At 45.0% G+C, this 19387-nt stretch overlaps 1 protein-coding gene across 2 annotated transcripts in view; it reads left to right on the forward strand.

The window, feature by feature from the left end:
* The window catches only part of MUSK (muscle associated receptor tyrosine kinase), a 54174-nt gene that overhangs the window by 23690 nt on the left and 11097 nt on the right, over positions 1-19387 (forward strand). For both annotated transcript variants that reach the window (XM_040580392.1, XM_040580393.1), the window contains exons 6-11: positions 3209-3333; positions 7275-7434; positions 8927-8933; positions 11731-11997; positions 16626-16801; positions 17213-17236. In XM_040580392.1, the coding sequence (XP_040436326.1) occupies positions 3209-3333; positions 7275-7434; positions 8927-8933; positions 11731-11997; positions 16626-16801; positions 17213-17236 (759 nt within the window). The remainder of the gene's footprint in view (positions 1-3208; positions 3334-7274; positions 7435-8926; positions 8934-11730; positions 11998-16625; positions 16802-17212; positions 17237-19387) is intronic.

A 19387-nucleotide genomic window follows, 5' to 3' on the forward strand; every position in this document is an offset into this window, starting at 1 on the left:
CCAAATACGGGTGGGATGGGGTGGGGGGGTGGGGAAATGTCACAGTTTTGTGGGTTGGGTTCCTCCATCTAGCTACAGGACAGACTTCCTTGCTGATCCAGTTGCCAAAATGGAACTTGAGCTCATCCTGCTGGTCTTGCCCCACTTTGCACAGGTGGAAGATGACACTGGCTACTCTCACACAACCTGTCTTGGCTTTCCTACAGCACCCAAGTTTGCTGGCAACGGCAGTGTGTTGATCATCCACTTATATATGATGTAGATGATGGGGATGAGAAATAACTTATGTTATTTTATTTGATGCTGTTTCCCAAAGTGATGAAAAGCCCTTTGGAAAATGTGTCCCTGGGTGTGCCATTAAGTGGCACTACAAAGCCTGTTGGGATCTGAGAAGTCCCAAGGAATTTCTTACTCAAAAATAAAAGAATGTAACACCACCACCCCCGGCCCCCCAGGTTATTCAATTCACAGCATCTAAGATAAGTACTTAAGTTAAATAGCTAAACTTTCAGTAAAACACTTTTAAAAAGCATGCAAATGTGAGTACTTGAAATTAACATTTATTAACAAGTATTAAATCTGTAACTTCAGTTTTGAAACTCCTGGAAATGTATGTTGTGGCACTGGGGGTGGCAGAATCTTCCATTCTTCCACACTTAGGAAATCAGCTTATTTCTTTGTAGGCCCGCTTTTATTTAGCTGTCCCTCTTTGTGCTAGATAATACACCTGCAATACTTTCCACAAGAAACATGTGAATGCTTAGCAGCCATCAATAGATTTTTTTATCCTTGTATTTGGTGTTTTATGCTTGAATGGCCTGACCCTTTGCCTTCCCTATGCTGGCAGGCAAGCACTCACACCACCAGTGTGCTGGGGTACCAAGGCAAGTGACCAACAATGGTGGAAGGAGCTTGGGGAGCGGGATGTATTTTTCTGGCCTTCCCACAGGCACTGCACATGAGCTGGACCAGCTGCTGCTCTCAATGTGGCTTTGCTCCCTGCTTGGGCAACTGCCATAATTTTCAAAGTGTCCTTTTTTCCCTCCTAGCTGAATGATTGTCGCAGATTTTGGGAGAGCAGGCAGTACAGAGGAAGACATACATGCCTGAGTCTAGCACTGGTTAACGGGGTGCTGTTAATTCATCACTTTTATATTAATTAAGTTGGGCAGGATCTCAGCAGCAGAATCATCAGGTGGGCAGTGCCCTCACAGCACACTGAGAAACGAACAGCAGCATGAGAAAAGCACTAAGAGCTGAATTCCAGTTCTGGGAGCTAACGTGCTGCCTTCAGCAGGAGACATGGGCATGTAACTGCTGCCACAGGACTGGCCCAGAGGTTTGGGATTTCCCTGAATTAAGTATAAAAGTAATTATGAGCTTGGCCCGAGGCATTTGGGGCTGAATTCATAACCATCTGGTGATAGTGGCCTGAAGTTTCATTTTGGTTATTATTCATCAGAAAAGTCCCTGGCTAGCAACTGCAGCTTTCCTCATTAGTGGTGCATCTTCATACCTGCTGCCTTGCTGAGGGGTAGGGGGGATGCAACAGCCCTGACACTGCTCTGCTTTGACTTTAAGCAAGTGGCACCAAACATTGACAATGAGGGACTGCTTGGAGACTGTAGAGGAACTAAGAAGCTGAATGTAATATATATGCTCCTGCCCTTTTCACTTAGCTATCACGAAATTTAATCTTCCTAAAAACCCCCGCCCAAAAGCTTATTGAATAGCTGTGCTTCTAAGAGAAAAATGTTTTTACACTGAAATGTAGTCTTAGTGTCACCTGTCCATGAGCAGAAGCTGGATTTAGGCTCAACACCTTCTCAGGCCAGGACTGGGTAGAAGGACTATGTGGAAAGCATGTACTTTTTTATTTTTTTATTCCAACTGAACTGTTGCAGATGAAGCCTTCCCATCCAAATGGCAGGGACAGATGTTCAGTTTCTGAAGGGTCACTGTGTTGATCTTCTAATTGTTTTGCGTTGGAGGTCTCCATCTGGAAGCAACCAGTGGCCAGTGCCAAGAGGTGCATTGGGCAGAGACACAGAAGACTGTGACATGGTCAGATATGTTGGTAAGAGGAGCCATACAGATAGGAAAAGTGGCAAACAAGGCATCAGGCTTGTCTGAGAACTCCAAGAGAAACTCCCCTGGTTACTAAAATTTCTGATGGAGACTTTTCATCATTGTTGTGCAGCCCAGAAGGAGAGGGCAAGCCTTACTAAGCATAAGAAACTGGAATAAGAAATGGCACAGAACTATTCAGCCTGCTTCTGCACAGAGATTCAGGCATCTCAATTAAAAATTTTTGGTCAAAACTACAATGTTCCATATGGGAAACGTCTTTCTTCTCTGCTTTCCCCTATGTGGTCCAAGTACAGCAGATGAAATACAGCTTGTGAAGGCCATCAGAGTTGTGTTTCTGGATAGAAATAAGTTTTCAGAAAAAAAAAATCAGTTCTTCTTTTCACACACACACATAAAATAAATAAAAAACATCTTGGGGCAGGGAGGCACTTGCTTATCTTCAAACTGCCCAGTAACTGTATTACCACAAAAGAAGCAAGTGCAGTAGAGATGAAAAGTCTCTTTAAAACCTGCTTTCCCCCGCAACCTCATCTTCCTGAAATCTTTGCCAGGCATTCCCCCATATGTTAGACTCTCACCTCTTAGGGCAAGCTGTCATGATATGGAAAATACTGGGGTTTGAGACACTCCATGGTAAGTTCTAATCACTGTGATCACACTAGAGGATGTGATCTGACCCTTAACCTTCATGGTATGTGACTGTGCTGATGGTCCTCCTTGATGGTTTTGAACAAGCTTTGCATGAAGACACCTTTGGCAGGGTAGCGTGGTAACTTGTTGTGTATTTGCTGTAAGCTATCCCATTTGCACACTACCAATGAATTTGCCCTTGGTTCTTTGCACATTACCTCCTCTGAGACATCAAACTCAGGTGATGTAGAAATTTCCAGAGGTAAAATTTTGGTCTGTAAGGTGCGGAACATAATCGCACTGATCACCTTTCTTTTCCTTGTCCCTCTCCCAAGACTGTTGCTCCCTGGGAAGCCTGTGCTACACTCTGTTCTTATTCATAGGGCTGTGGCTTATTTCAAGACCTGTTAGGGAGGGAGCATCCCCATGCCTCCCCAGCCTCAGCATTACATTGATGTTCAGCTAGCACCTTTGTCTTCTCCTGCAGTTTTTGCCAGAATCCTGAATGCTCCCGAATCCCAAAATATCACCTTTGGGTCTGTGGTGACATTGCGGTGCACAGCGACTGGCCTTCCAGTTCCCACCATCACCTGGCTGGAAAACGGGAAAGCTGTAAGTACCTCTTTTTTCATTCTTTTGGCCCCAGAGGGCTGTTAGCATCTGGAAGCTCAGCCCAGGGATTAAAATATGGGCTGCCAACCAGCACCCATGGTTTCTATTCCTGTCTTAGTGCTCCGCTGTGCGATCAGGTTCCTTCTGCCCCACCTCCCTGCTGCAGTATTGTCCTCTGCAAAACACTCTCCCCCTTCTCCCAGGTGTTGTATGGGTTCATTTGTTAGGGTCTGGAAAGCCTGAGTTGAAGGGTGCTTTAGATGTTTACAACTTTCCTCTGAGCCAGGGTTTCTAGGGCTTCATCACAGGTTTAGGTATTTCTGCAACCACTTTTCCTCTACCTTTTCCTAATGTGTTAGCAATAACATGGCAAAATTGCTTATTTGACAAAATAACCCAAACTGAGGTAGTTAGGTAGAGCATACTGTCTTGAGGCAAAATACCTGTGGGACAGCATATATACACAGTATATTTGCAGATGAATAGATCTGAATTTTTCTAGACTGACCTAAGTGATGCACTGAAGTATGTCACCAATTTATTTCTGGCTAGAAGCATGTCCTCAGGAAAGGCATACCCTCTCCAGTGGCAGGCACCAAGAGATGCAAGTAAACTGCTTCTCACAGGAAATTGTTCCATGCTCTAATTATCTCCACCATTTAAAATAGGTGCCTGCTTTAAATTCATCTGGTTTTCATGTCTCGGTATAGGCAATAGCAATACCTTATTTTCAGCTGAACCGAGCTTGACATCTGATATTGGCTCCCTGGGAGCAAGCTGTGCACCACAGTCACAGCAGCTCTGCAAGGGTTTCCTCTAGCATTCATACAGTTATGGTGGACATATATACTCTCTGCATGGATATATGTGGGCATCTATATACTCCATATATATACCCCATATATGGGGCGTATATATGGACGTATATATACTCTCTGTGGTCTTTCAAAAGCTTTTTTAAGGATATGAGCCCCAGGGAGTGATGCTGTGGAGGCAGGTGGAGCAGCTGCTGTTTGCAGGCCAGCAATCTGCCTCTACTCTTTCTCGCTGAACCTGTCACCGTCAAATCCTTCTGGTTACTGGCTGCCCATAGCCATTCCTGTGGACTTGCTTGTCCAACAGGACCAATAAATGCTCTTGCTCAAGCTTCAGGAGGCTACCTCCGTCCTGGTCTGTATCCCCTCTTCCCATGTATTAAGATACATTATTAAGGAGCCTGGACTACTCTGCAGGCTGTCTTGCCTTCCTTATCTCCTCTAAATCTGATTGTGTCCTCCAGTCTCATTAGGGCTGATTTTCTATATTCCCTCAAGGTTGCCAGGCAGAACAACAAATGGATCAGATCTGTCTCTGCAGAGCCCTGTGAGTCCTTGGTAGTTTCTGGTGATAATTATTCTGAGACAATTGCAGGTGTTTATTGAAGACTTCTTCCCCATTGAGGAATGTTCTGGTCTGGGGTCCCTGGCAATGGCAGAGTATTTCTGGAGCACAGACCTCTACTCTGCCAAGACACTCTGGTGTGTCAGTCCCACAGAGAGCTGTCTGTGAGACAATGCTCAACCCCCTCAGGGCCACTGTCCGAGTGGTCAGATCTGCTCTGCCCATTCCTGTCTGCAAGGCAAAGCCCAGTCCCAGGAGAGTGGTGCTTTAGACTGCCTCATTTTAAATATGGCAAGGAGATCTTAAAGAGAGCCTGTCTCTGGGAAAGTCAGGCCAAGAAGTGGGTGGACTGGAGCACGTGCATTTGAGGGCTGGCTCACAAGCAAGCAATGGTGAGTCATTAAAAGATGCAATATGACTGTGGCCATACAGTCTCTGAACACCAGCTTGTAGTTGTCCTGAGGTCTAAAGAGTAGGAACCTACTGAAGGTTGTTGAGCTGCCTTTGAAGAGGAAGATGGAAACTCCTCTGCTCAGCAGCTGCCTTGCCTACCTAAACAGAAATACAATTCCTTTTCCTCCTGCTATGCACCACTGAGTATCATGGACCTTAAACTGTAGTTTTCCACACCACAAAGAGTAATTGATCCAGGTGTGAAGATACGAAAAGATCTCTGCTTCAGTGATGGCTGAGGTGATGTTTTAAAGGCTAAAAAAAAAAGACCTGTTGGAAACAAAATCTCAGGGAACATATTTGAAAAGGGAAGGGAATCAATTAACACAAGAAAACAGCCTGAGGTTCCCAATAGAGAAAACAACAGCTGGCCAGTGTGGAACTTCGAGGCACAACTACGTGACACTCACCTGAGATTGTCCACAGTGCATGTGAGCACACATACTGCTTGTACTGCTTGCAGTTACCTGAGCACCCTTTTCCTCCCATGGCAAAAGCCAGGATGAGCAATCCTAGCTCTCTGTGCTCGTCAGACACAAGTCTAGTTCTGCTGGGAGTGGAGCTAGGAGGATAGGATATGCCCCAGGCCTGAGACTAGGGAGTGAGAGAAGATTGGATCAGTGCAAGTGGCTTGAAGTCAGCAGCCACTTCTCCTGGGTGGTTACTGAGAGGCAGGGGCAGCCTGTAAAGAAATTCCTCCTTTCCACTAGGAAGATCCCAGAAATGTCTTTGCGCTGAGGAGCTTAGTTTCTGAGGAGAAAAACATTCTAAAAATCAATCTGACCAACACTGTATTAAAAGAGAAAGTTGTGAAAAAAGCCTCCTGAGCTCCCATCCACCTGAACTGACTTCACAGCATAAGGCCAAAAAATATCTCTGGTCCCTGAATTTGCAAAGTGACTGGCATACCACCCATCCCTGATACAATATTTACAAACTGTGTTGGTCTGGTTATTTAGTGATTTCGTCCCATGCATGTTCCCTCACCACAACTTTAAGTTGAGCTTGAGTGAGGCAAAACAAATATATTATTTTCAGCATTTTCTTTTCAGAGAAAAACCAATCTGCTTAATAAAGTCATGATACAGCACTGATGCTTCCCTTCTTGATTCAATGATTACTGTTAATACTTTGGGAACAGACACAGAACCCATTGAAATAACGTTTCTACTAATCTCCAGGGAAGTCAGATAGATCCCTCCAACCTTTCAGATAGATGCATAGGTAAAATGTTTTGCTGGGACTGATCCAGGGAGACAACTCTCACTGTCCTTAGGGCCACACTGGTGGGACCCACTGGCAACCACATCTTGCTTGGATTACACTTGATGCTTCCTACCAGTATGAAGCATAGAGCAGACAATGCTGCTCCTTCCCACTGCCTTTGCCAAGGTAGAATCTTGCTGGACCTCTTACTTTAATGAATTCCATATAAGCAGGAAAGATTTGAGGATAAAATCAAGACCAATTGGCCAAAATTAGCAGGCTCCAAGCTCATGTACGTGGGAATTTCTGATCTGGGAAAAGAGCTGGCCAAAATCACCACAGCTACAGCCCTTTCCGTATTTCCAGGTGTGAGATAAGAAAATCTATGAGATTTCTGCCAAAGTGTTGGAGTCACAGCACTTGCTTTGCTCATGACTGCTTTGGAAGTGTGGCAGTGGTTATATTAATCCAGAATGAACAACTTCCCAACTATTTATTTTCTCCATCTGTAACTCCAGGATCTACAAAGCCACCTGATGCGTTTCCTTGCTAAGGCATGAATAGGCAAAAAGTCTACTAGTAGGGGTCCTGGAGTAATTAGCCAACTCAATGACATGAGCAAAGCTGAGACTGAAGCCCTCTGGAACAGAAAATTAATTGCAAAAGTATTGCTGAAATGTGAAATACGAGAGGTCTTTAACATTTGTTTTTGTCTGCAAAGTCAGCTGCTATGAAAGCACCAAAATAACACCAGCACCTTTAGTTCTCTGCCACTTCTACCTACTTGCTACATCTTCCTCTGCCAGTTTAAATGTTTGAGGCTGATGCTTTTAGATTTTTCCTTGGTTTGTTTGTTTGCCTTTTTTGGAAATAGCACTCCATTGGACTTTTTGCTGTCTTAGGTTTCTGCAGGGTCTATAGTCGAAAGTGTCAAGGACAGAGTGGTTGACTCCAGACTGCAGGTGTATGTCACCCGACCTGGCCTATTCACTTGTCTTGCCATGAACAAACACAGCAAAACTTTTGGAGCTGCAAAAGCCGCAGCAACCATCAGCATTTCAGGTATGCTGGGAAAGAAGGGGTCATTAATTTTTTACCCTTGCAATTGCACTTCTAGCTTCCCTGTGGTGGGAGAGGGAAGGGGTATTAAGTACTCTACAGGAGGAGGGAAAACCTTGGAGACCTGACATTGTGCAGGGGGCTAAATTTGAGTAGAAGTGCAACCCCCCCCCCCCCCCCCCCCCCCCGGCTATTTCCTCATATATTCTTGCAATTCGGAGATTGGCACAACTGTCACTTCCTGAATGTTTGATGCCATCTTGTACTTTGTGTCCCAGAAGCACACTTGGTAAGTTCATCCATACAGAGGAAGTTGTGGCCATGACCCAGCGCTGGTATCACCTAACAGCAAGGTGAAAATAGCTTTTGTGAGCCGTTTGGCTTCTCAGGGTGTTCATCCAAGAAAGCAGAAAGGTTGTTGTAAGAGCAGTAGCCCGCCGTGCCTGGGGTAACCTCTGCTCCCAGGGACATCTCCAAATGGGGAAAGGATGGTCCAAAAGAGGAGAAATACCAATGGCCTAAGCTAGCTGACAGCATTTGTCACACCAAGAGAAAGGTGTGGGTGCTTAGTTAGAGGAAAGAGGAATCATCTGGGACTCCAGACATAAGGTGATACTGCTATTAAGCAGGCACCCACCTGCCCCTCTCTCTGTGCCTCAGCTTCTGTTGGGAAAATAACCATGCCCTTTCTTACACTGGGCATTGAAACCTAGCAGCAAGCTCTGCCCTCTGAAAGACTCAGCACCTGGTACTGTATTTTACATCCTCACTTCTGCTTTTAGCCCAGGCAAGGCTCTGCCCCATGAAACAGAGGTACAGGTGCAGTAGGGAGGGCAGATACTTTAGGCTGGTGGGAAAAGGTGCATTGCTCCCTTCTAGGCTGTGTGTGCTCAGCAAGACGGCAGCAGCCCCCCAGACCTGAGCAGGAGCCTGCCTTGGCCTCATCCCAGCTCCCAAGGGTCCCAGGGCAGAGGTGTCCTCGTCCCTGGCTAATGTTCAGCACCTCCTCCCCATGTCAGCACAGCCCAACTCCCCACAGCACTGCAAGTGGGGGGCATGGCCATCTGCCTGTGCTGATCCTCCACCCCTGGTTTCTCCCATCTGCTGCCTGCAGTAATTGGTGCATGGGTAACTTAAATAGAGGATGCTATTTGCTAGTTATGTAGGATCCAAAGGATATGGGTAAAAGTGTTTGGGGTGCAATGGTCCACCTCAGCAAGAACTGCATCCAACAGTCCACTTCCTCCTCCTCATTTCATTTCCCCATACATCATCCTGTGCTGCTCAACTCTTCTTCCCCACAAGAAGGTGCAAAATTAAGGACAGAATTTAGCTGCATCCTTTTCAGACAGCTTACAGGTCTCACACAGATTTCCTAGCATGACAATCTTAACACCCCATATCTCAGAGGGGGCAGTGAAGTGTTACTAATGTCTTTTTCATTTCTTTTTTCTCCTGGTTCATCACAATTCCTGTTTCTGGTGCCTGTCAGCAGAGTGGAGGTAAGAATGACTTTCTGCGGCTGCCTTGGAGTTTTCTCTGGGCCAGGGAGAAAAAGAATGATGAACAAAGGAGATTTGGTTAACTGGGCTTGAATGAGGGGAGTGGGTTTCTGGGTGCTAGGCATGCAGATGAGGTTCACCTGAAGGGAATGCTGAGTTCCTTTATACAGGCATGATTGGAGACTGGGCCCAGATAGATAAGGATGCCTCTGTATAAAGCAAGCAGTGGATTGCACAGGAGTAAGGGTGTTTAAAACATGGTAGTCGGCAGAATGTTCTGGAATAAATTCTGTTCACATTTACACATCTGCAACTGCACTGACCTTATAAATTTACAGGTAAAAGTTTAACTGCAAGTTAAATAATAATAAATATATTTTGGTTAGGTGATCACCAGGTTTGGGCAAGAGAAGTTTAGATATCGGTTCCAAGCAGAGTTATGGATGGCTAAAGCCACACATGCAGTTGTGATGTGATGTAATCATACATGCAGTCTTGCTTGGTATTTTTTGGAATACTGAACAGTTTGGTTGGCTTTTTCTTTTAGAGTTCTAGCATATTTCTACATGCTGCACTAGTAGCTGAGTCTGGAAGGAAAATGAGAGGATTAACCTGGAAGGAGGGCTGTGAGCTACTGGCCTTCAAAGAGCAGAGCCTGAGAAAGTCTGAGCAAATGACTTTGCCACTCTGCTGACACAGGTTCCCTGCAAAGGCCCTTGCCTCCCTCACAGGGGATTGCAAGATTGATTCAGGAAGTCTGTAAGTGATTTAGTGACTAGCCGATAACGATGGTAGACTTATGCCTTACACCTGCACTTGTAGGTGTGACAGGCGTGGGAACAGTGATCAAATGCTCAGCCCTTTTGTCCTACAGTTGTTCTCAACATCTGCTGCACGGAATTCCCTTTCTGTGACAAGGTGTTGTGAGAATCATGTCTGCTACTCCATTGCAGCCTGGTCCATGTTTCCCTGCAGGTTTTAAAAAAGCAAGGAAACAAATATTAGCACTGATGGCTCATCAGACTGCTTCTGCAGCCCATTGAAGTCAGCACCACAGGTGCCCCACGCACACTTGTGCCCTCTTTTGCCCCTTGGGGCTCAGGAAGGACATACTTTTCAGATTAAGCACAACGAGCATCATCAGAAAAATGTGAATAATGTGACCTCTGCCATGCCAAAGACAGCTCTAGCAGTGTGCTGGGAGCAGCTCAGTGCTGTGGGGAAACCTGCTCTTTGCCAGGGAGATGCCACGGGCTGTGGGCTGTAGGACTGGTACAGGATGCTGGAGGTGCCTGTGTCACATGAAGGGGTGTCCATGAAGCCTTGGGTGATGCAGGGTGTCACAGCATCGCTGCTGTTTTGGTACTACCTCAAGGAATTGGTGCCTTCCTGTATATTTTAGCCAATGTGACATATATGAAAAAATAATTGAAAAAAATTTGACATGGAGCCCAAAGCAGTGCAGATAAACCAGGACCATAGAATGTCATCTGGAGTGAGCAGGATCTGAGAAGCAGACATTTGAGCATCCTGTATAATCTTTTGTCCATGTACCTCCAGCTTTCTATAGAAAAACAACAAGCACCTCCAGGGTTGACAATGGGTGACTATTTGGACAAGGGAAAAAAACAAAAGTCAAAGATACAAATAACTCTGCTGGCTGCTCCAAATGGTTGGCGTGTTGTGAATTGAACTCCCTGACCCCAGCTACACTGACCGAATGAGCAGTGGGGACAGCTGCACCCAGCCCTCCTCCTTCCTCGATTCAGCTGTCTCCTGCACACAGGGGAGGAGGTTTTCCCAAGTTTCCCCCTACACTGAGGGCACTGCATCCCACAGGCTGCCTGAGCAGAGGACGCATCCTCACCCGCAGACCTTGCTGCCGTGGGGTGGCCATGGGAGCTGACCTGTGCATGCCCTCGCCCTACTGCTCTCTTCTGATGGCTGTGGGGAAGAAGGCGAGGGAGGGATGACATCTGTCTCCTGCTAGAGGCAAAAAATGCAGGCAAGATAAATAAACAGCCCAGAAAGGAGCTGACCCTGCTGTGCTTTTTATTGCTCCAGCATAGCTCTGGCCCCATGCTTTGCGGCAGGAGTTTTCGAAGTGGGAGATATGGCAAACAGAGGAGAAGCTGGACCTTGCAGGGAAGCATCAAAAGGAAAACTGCAGTCTTGTGCCTCTACCTCTCTGTTCTCCCACCTAAATGCATGTAGAAGAGAAGCAGGGTTGGGAGGGGTGTAGGAGCTGAGGACGGGCAGGTAGGATCTTGGCTGGTCTGATCTTGGGAAGAATTTCCTGGCACATGTTGGGTGGAACTCTCCTGGCTCCTGCTTATTGAATCCATCCAAAATCAAACTGTTGCTAGTCAGCACAGCAAAATATCCTGAGTTATCACAGGTCTGCAGCAGGCAGCACCACTGATCTCTACTGCAGGGAAGCATGAAAACAAAACATTTTCCCATTAGGACCTAGGGGCAGGGTGAGCGGCCATGCTAGGTCACAGTTGTGCATGATCATTCAGTCTTTTTGCGCACTTATAATGCTAGCAACTCTTGGCCAGAGTCTTAGCTCTGGAGCTTTCCAGAAGGGTGCTGAGATCACGCTGGGGTTCCTTGCAGAAGTTTCATTCATGGATGGTATTAGGTATTTTTAGTAGTCATAACTATCTACCCTCTCCTCTGCCCTCTGTTAGCTTTACAGATGCCATTTTATTCAGAAACAGAGTCTAGACATCCTGCTCCTGCAACTGTTTAGGGTTGGGAACTTACTGTGTGTATATGCTATTGTCCTTGACAGCAAGCTGTACAAGGGTGATGCAGGCTACTGCAGCACGTACAGAGGTGAGGTCTGTAATGCTATCTTGGCGAAGAATGCTCTTGTTTTCTTCAACTCCTCCTATGCGGACCCAGAGGAGACCCAAGAGCTGCTTGTGCACACTGTCTGGACTGAACTGAAAATGGTGAGTTCATTCTGCCAACCGGCTGCTGAGTCTCTGCTGTGTAACTACATCTTCCAGGAGTGCAATCCCTCAGGAGCTGGGCCAGCTCCAAAACCAGTGTGCAGGTAAATGAAAAAAAAAAAAATATGCTCATCTTTCACTTTCATTTAATGGGAATGTGTAGGCAGCAGGGAAGTGATGAGGGTCTGCCCAGACTTGCAGTAACGCTGAGCGAAAATGGGCCCTCTGGGTTTGCATGGGTTTTCTCTTTGCTCTCTCCTCTGTATGCACAAAGATGACATGATCCAGCTCTTTCTGTGCTCATTGCATAGACTGACTTTCAGACCCAGGCATCTGTGTTATGTTGGACTTTTAGCAGTCAGTGTTGAAAAGAAATATCCATTTGAATGACATAATAGATTTAAATAATTAACATATTGTTATCAGTTAAATCTTACTAGGTCAGTATGTACTCCTTATTACTGTCAAATGTAATTGCTTCTTTGGAATTTTGACTAAATATGGTTACAGTGTGTGCAAAAAATCTGACCAAGGCAATACACTAAACATTCAGCTCTTCCTGTCATGACAGAGATGAAACAAAAAAAGGTGACACCAAAGACACTGCCAGTGTAATTATACCTAGCAAACCAAACCTCCCCCCATCTGGCTCTTGTGTCCTCCTGTATGAAGAGAAATGTGCATAGAAACAGGGCTGGCAGGGACCCTGAGAAGTCCAAAGCATCTCCCACTACAGCTAATCAACTGCTGACAGGTGTTTGTGCAACACATCCCAGTGACAGGGACACTGTTCCCTCCCTGTGCAATCTTCTGAGCAGCCCTTCCCTCATCGCTCTCTGTCCTTCCCCTGTGGCCATGGAGATGTATTTCTTCCCTTCCTTTTTGCAGTGAGATTTTACATCTTCCCCAACTTCCCAGACTAGAATAAAGAGGTTTTTTTCTGAGCTCTGATCATAGCTCTTGCTTTTCTGGCCTCTGAAGCCTCTGCTCCTCATCTTTCCTTAAGCACTAAGTATGTATGTACAGCCTCCAGCCCATGTTCTGTTAATGTTAACTATAATGGAATGATGATTGCTTGGTGTGCCTTGCAGAAGACAGGCCCACATAGATGTCTCAGGGTGAAGCTTTCTTTTTTCCTAACACAACTGCCGGCCACAACTGATTCATATCCCTTTTCAGCCCTGGAGGGACTGTTGTCTGGTCACTACCCATCTCATGTTTAGGCAGCTGACATCCCTGCCTAAGTGCAGGACTTTGCTCTTGTCCTCCTTGAACCACATCTTAAAACAGATTATTCAGATTTGTGTTTATCAGGAGAGCAGTCCCAAGTCTAGTGTCTCAACTAAAATACAAGTCTTCTCTGCAGACATGGCAAGCATGCTTCCAGCTGGACTTGGGCCAGATGTAGTTTACTGGCAATTATTTTTCCAGTTATGTAGGGACTTTTTAGGACAATCAGAAACATGTTGTCTTCACAATCTGGACCTTTCTGATTGGTCCTCCTTCAGTATCTCTAAAATGAAGGGACAGAGGAAAATCCCAGTATGAAGCTTGATAATACATTATGTTCTCTGTTTGGTGTCTATGCTAGCACAGTAGTTGCATATATCGTATGAAAGAAGTATTATGTGCAAGTATCCACAGATAATTGTGCGGCCAAGTACTGAAACTTGCTTTTTGCTGGCAAACTCCTCCCTGCTGCCTTGTTGTTCTGCTCTTTGTCATTGCACCCTTCAGTACATGATCTCTCTGCCTTTTCTCAAGATGTGTGACAGTATTTATATCTGAGCCACACATGCACAGCACATTTGTCAGCTAAGGATTTTGCACAGCACTCCATGAGGCATTTTAGGGGGATCTGGGTCTTGCTTCATTTACCTCTGCTCATGAGTGACTCTGCAGGACCAGAGCTCATGGTGATTTGTCTGAAGGCCTGCACTTCATGGGCACTTCTGAAGTCAGAGTGACATAAATCAGCATAAATCTGCACTTGATCTGGAGCTAACAGGCATATCATTTGCAAATATGTCTAAATCTTAATGGACTTGCCTGACATCATCTTTCTTCAAATCCACAAGCCAGCATTATGTTTTTTTCCCTGTAATGATTTTTCCCTGTGATTTTAATGCCGATTTAAATTCAGCTTTCTTCATGACAAGAGCCCTGGCATGGCATCCTTCCCGTTTCCTGTTCCCAGAAGACTTCAGCTGGACAAGAGTTCTTGCAAAGCCCTAACCCAATACTCCTTGTGATAAGTCAGACATTTAATATGTACTTCTGAACAGCTGAGACCTTTTGGGGTTCTTGAACACATTTCACATGGCCTTGGTTACTTTCTATTTATCTTATCTGTTTTTAACTGACAACTTCATACCTCTCTGCAGAAACTGGCTAGACTATGCCAGTTTTCAGCTGAAATACTTAATCTATCTCAGAGGCCAGAGAATTCTCCCAGTTTTTGAGGGACGTATTTCCCTTGACATATTTCCATGTGGTTTTGTCTTGTTATTTATTCTCTGCACCACTTTTTCTCTCCCCATGTCATTTTTTATGTTAATTTTGGATTGGAAGCAAGCTAGCAAGAATAACAACTGACAAGCAGACTGAATAAAGCTTTTATAAAAATAATTAGGAGGTTAAACAAGATGAAGTGAAACAGAAGAAAGCAACATGGGGAAAAAATCCACTTAAAGTGAATTAGGATGCAATTTGATTAAAATTAGAGTTTTTCTGATTTTAATGGGAAAGTGATATCTCATCCCAGAATTCTTGATGACATCTGCCTTTTACCACTGGTTGCTTCTGTGATGGCAAAAGAAATCCCCTCAATTTCTGTTTCAACCACTGCTGATGTGAAGTGACCAGGCTGCAGTGGGCACTCGTGTTGGGAAATTTCTCACTTTGGTCAGGTCTGTGTGTCTCCATTTCCTCTTAAACAATTCTTTGTGGTGCCTAAAATGCTACTGGCCCACTTGTTCTCTTTTGCTACTACTATTCTTTGTCCATCTGTCATTTACATGACATAAGATTTCTAATAATAATCCGAAGCAATCTTTGCATATGATCTCATCAAGCTCTTGCTGGTCAGGATTAAGTGTTATAATGATGGTATGAACCCAGCTCAAGGAGACTAATCATCCCTCCCTCTGGCTGCCTTGCCACATGCCTGGGATGGGTTCGTGGGTGAAGATAACCTGCCTTTAATGCTGGAGCGGACAGGATTGCAGAGGAACAATCTGCATTTTACAATTGCACACTGAATAAGGAGCTTGTTTAAGGGTGCTCAGGCTTCAGGACTGAAGGCAGCTAATGTAATCCAGATCTCCCAAGTGTCAATCAGTGTTTCAAATGCAAGATTTTCTCATTTTTCTAGCTAAACATTTCTTTACTTCAGAAGGTCATTCCTATTCCACATGTTGTTTAACATAAAAAAGATAAATTACACCATCTGGCTGCATCCTGGCTTTTATGGAAGTGAGGAAGGAATAAAGCAGCAGTGGCTAAAACCAAGCATGGGGCAGCTGGGCTTTAATGGCTTCAGCCTGCAGACTTGAAGGGCATCCACTGCAGTTGCAGAAAAGCTGCTGCCTTGGTAGAATTCCCAATGGCTTCCATCCTTCAGGCACGCTGGAGGGTTTGCGGTGTTGGTAGTCATTACCAAAACTCATGGCCATATGCTCTTGCCAAAGCTGTTGTATAAGTAGAGAGACTTCATCAACACAGGAGGTGTTGAATTTGGCTGAAACCTTCACCATAGACCCCAGCTGTACCTTTCTGCATCACTGTGTGACAGTTGGGAAGGATGTGGATCTGCAAAGGACTTCAGCTGAGCTCAGCAAAAGTAATCTCTGCACATGACCTCAAAGATGGTTTTGCGACTCATCCTCTCACGAACGAGTACATAAATAAGCAAATCACTGATAAATTGACTCACTCATGCAACAAATCTTCATTCTCAAACTTTTCTCAAACTTTCCAGTATGGTACAGTGTCTTCCTCCCCCAGAGCAGGTATTTCTGCTCTGTCCTTCTTCATGAACAGTTTCTGACCTAAGTAACATTCAAACATCCAAAGCACTTCTTGTCAGTGAATATTTCACATGTTATGGAGGTAAATGGAGGTAATACACTAGGTAGGAGATAGTTAGGTATCTTGTTTTACCAGGCACTGTAAGAATTTTGCTGCACACAGCTGAGAGATAAAAAGGAACTGAATACTTTTTGTGGATAAAAGAATAGAATTGGATGGGTGATTCTGTGAGGTTAAAAATACAGGCAAATATTTCGTTTAAAAAGGTTAAGAATTGCAGCTCACCTCCTGTCTTTTGTAGATGACATGTTAATGTGCAATTTGCAGAAGACAGGTGAGATTTTTAGAATGTACTGAAAAAAAGCTAAGATAACTCCAAGACATAATGTTTATTAATAGAAGATGGCAATAAATCTGTAGGAAAAGATACGAATGAACTCCTCACAGACTGTGGTGTGTGTTATGTTTTGAGCATAACCCTGCTTCATTAAAAGTGCAGCTTTGTGGGTTTCCTAAAGGAACCTGTTACATTTTATACAGTTTCCTTTATGGTACATGAGCCAGACAGTCTGGCTCAAAGAAGTGTAGCCCTGGTAACGGATTTCTGTCAGCCTGCGTAACCCCTGCACACCATTGCGAAGTGCAGCCATTGTTAACAAGCCATTGACTGCTGTATTTCACTGTTTTTTGCGAAATAATGTAGAGAGAATTGCCTTGCTGTAAAGGATCTCTACTGCTTTAAGGAATGGCTCTCAATGGAGGAAAACTCTCAGAAGGGGATTTACAAGCCAGGACTGATGCTTCTCAATCTTCCTGAATGCAATAGGCTGCCCAGCCTGCACCAGGACCCCAGCACCTGCACCCGCATCCCTTTCTTTGGTAAGGTGGCACACGATGCCTGTTGTCTGGAGAGCTGTGTTCTTAGTAAGGGAAGTGGGAGGAAGGATGTAATCCATAATTTACAACTAAAGTCTGGTGTTGGGTACCATCCTGTCAGTGCCTGTGCACAGAACTATGACAGCTGCATCAGCCTGTCTTGTTCAACTGAGCTGCAGGAAAAATCCCCTACGTAAATAAGGCCTGACTCCTTATTGAGAGGGTCATAACAATCTCATTGCCAAAATCAGTCTTAATGATGTCAAAATTGCCATTCAGGTGCCATTGCAAAGGAAATAAGCTGCTTAAGCACCACTGGGAGGGAACTTTCTCCCATAGCACACTCATAAACAAGCATCCAGATATATTAAATCCTGGAAAACCCCTCCTTAATTGTGTCTTGTCTTTTTACAGATTTTAAGAAGGAGAATATAACCAGTAAGTAGACTGCTCCAGACTCTGTGTTTCTAGAGGTGGGCATGATATTCTTTCTTGAGAATGCATCTTGCACAGTATTTTTGTGGTTTGCTCTGGTCCTGGCTGGCTGGATTAATGTTATATTACCAGGGAATGCCTGACCTTTCACATCCAAGGCATGGGGAAACTGCTATCAAGGTAATTCCAGCCCTATATGCTGTTAATGACGTGCTTACCTATGTCAGGTTGGTCTTGCAAGACCTTATTACCCAAAATGCCACAACACTCTTCTCCCAATCATCTCTGAAGCCTGGCTGTTTCTCACATGTCCCCACCACGACAAATGGTGAGACCTGGCTGTCCCTCACAGTGCTGCTTTGACTTGTGTCAGTCTCGTGCCCTGCTGCTGGTCATGGCTGAAACATACACACCCAGGTCTTCCAGCTGACATACAAAAAGTTTAAAGCTCAGCCACTGAACTTGGCCCATTGGAAAAAGGCAGAACCTCCCTCCTGCCATGCTTCTGAGCAGGTTGAGTCTCCAGATCTGGCAGTGCTGCATGGAGGGAGAAAGTAAAGAAAGTGTAATCAAGAATTTTGGGGAATTTTCTTTTATGGGAAGGCCTTGGCTCCTCCAGACCACCCAAGCCCCAGGTGCTTGGTGCTGCACACCTGGAAGACAGGCACTTCAGCAACCCATGGGCACTCCAGCATTGCTGCCCAACGCTTACAGACCACACTGCAGCTACCTTCTCCCTAGGGAAAGAAGCACAAGAGAGGAATGCCAGCAAATGAGTGGTGTATTCACAGAATGGTTTCAGCCACCTCTTGGGTGTTTGCAAGTTCAGGACATGGCCCGTATCTGCTGTGTAAATGCGTGACCTTTTTGTTCAGCTTTCATAGTATTTTCCCAGGGTGGCATTGCACAGATGTGCACTATTCAGTCATGAATCAGGGAGACATAACAGTAACATTTTAGCAGTGTTGCCCCTCTTTTTTCCCACTGTTATGTGCACAAAGGTTTGGGAAGCATGAACCAAAATGTTTTCTAGCTTGCCCATCAAAATTAGTCATTAAAGACCATTTGGGCCACCTTTTTTATTCCCTCTGTCCTCATTGTAGTAAGATCATGTATGAGAGCATCTACATTTTCCAGGCCACTATGGAATCAGGTTGCTTCCTCAGTGTTGCTGTTGCCCCTAAAGTTTTCAACATGGCTCCTCTAAGATTTCACACTAATGTTTATTTCAGATGTGTGCAAAATTTTGTTCATGTTGGTTAGTACTCAATCATTGCTTTCCTTGCCTCTGATTGTGAGACATTTAAAATGCTGAGCTCAGACACACAACTATGTTCCAGGGCAGCTTAACAAGAGTTTACACCTCTACAGAACTACAAGTTCTCATCATGTGGGGGCTGCTAGCTTGTTGCGGATGTGAGACGTAACATGGTAGCTTTACATATCAATCAAAGAAGTACAAGTTAGAGCATTTTACTTTGCATTTGTGGTGGATTAAATGGCTTGTGACATCCATGGCCATTCCTATACTGAGGTGTTTGGGTACCTTGGACTACAAGAACTTGTTCTTATGTTTGAGTTCACTCACCTGGAGCAAATGTTGTTATGGGTTTCTAGTCACCCATGTGTACTTCCTGGTGCCTGGTGAAAGTTCAGAAAGCTAAGGGTCTTTAAAAGACTCATAACTGCCATCCTGAGCACAGAGGGTGATGCAAGAAGATAAGAGCAGGTAGCCATCATGATGCATTTACTATGTTCCTCCTACAGGAGAAACAGGACAATCTGTGAACATAAGTTAAAACACGTAGCATGCATGCATGCTGGAAAACATAAGCTGGTTCCAAACATTCAGTCTAAGAGGACAAGCACTGCACAGAGGCAGGGAGGAGAGATACCACCATGGGACTTTATGAATCCCAGCCCTCTGCTACCTACCCCAGGAATGTGGGTGTCTTCCTGTTAGCACCTCTGTAACAGTGCAGGCTGAGAATCATGCAACCAGTGCTGCAGTTTGCTTTCTGCCTTGGTTTGGCATGGGTGGCTTCACTGTGGTTCTATTCTGTACTTTCTGTGTGGAAGTGCTGTGGACTGGGTAAGTGCAACACAACCATTGCAGGTGCATGGCCTGTTTTCTCAGTCTGAAAGAGCTCTAGT

Source organism: Falco naumanni, chromosome Z (genome assembly GCF_017639655.2).
Source record: "Falco naumanni isolate bFalNau1 chromosome Z, bFalNau1.pat, whole genome shotgun sequence".
In the NCBI taxonomy this organism is placed as follows: Eukaryota; Metazoa; Chordata; class Aves; order Falconiformes; family Falconidae; genus Falco; species Falco naumanni.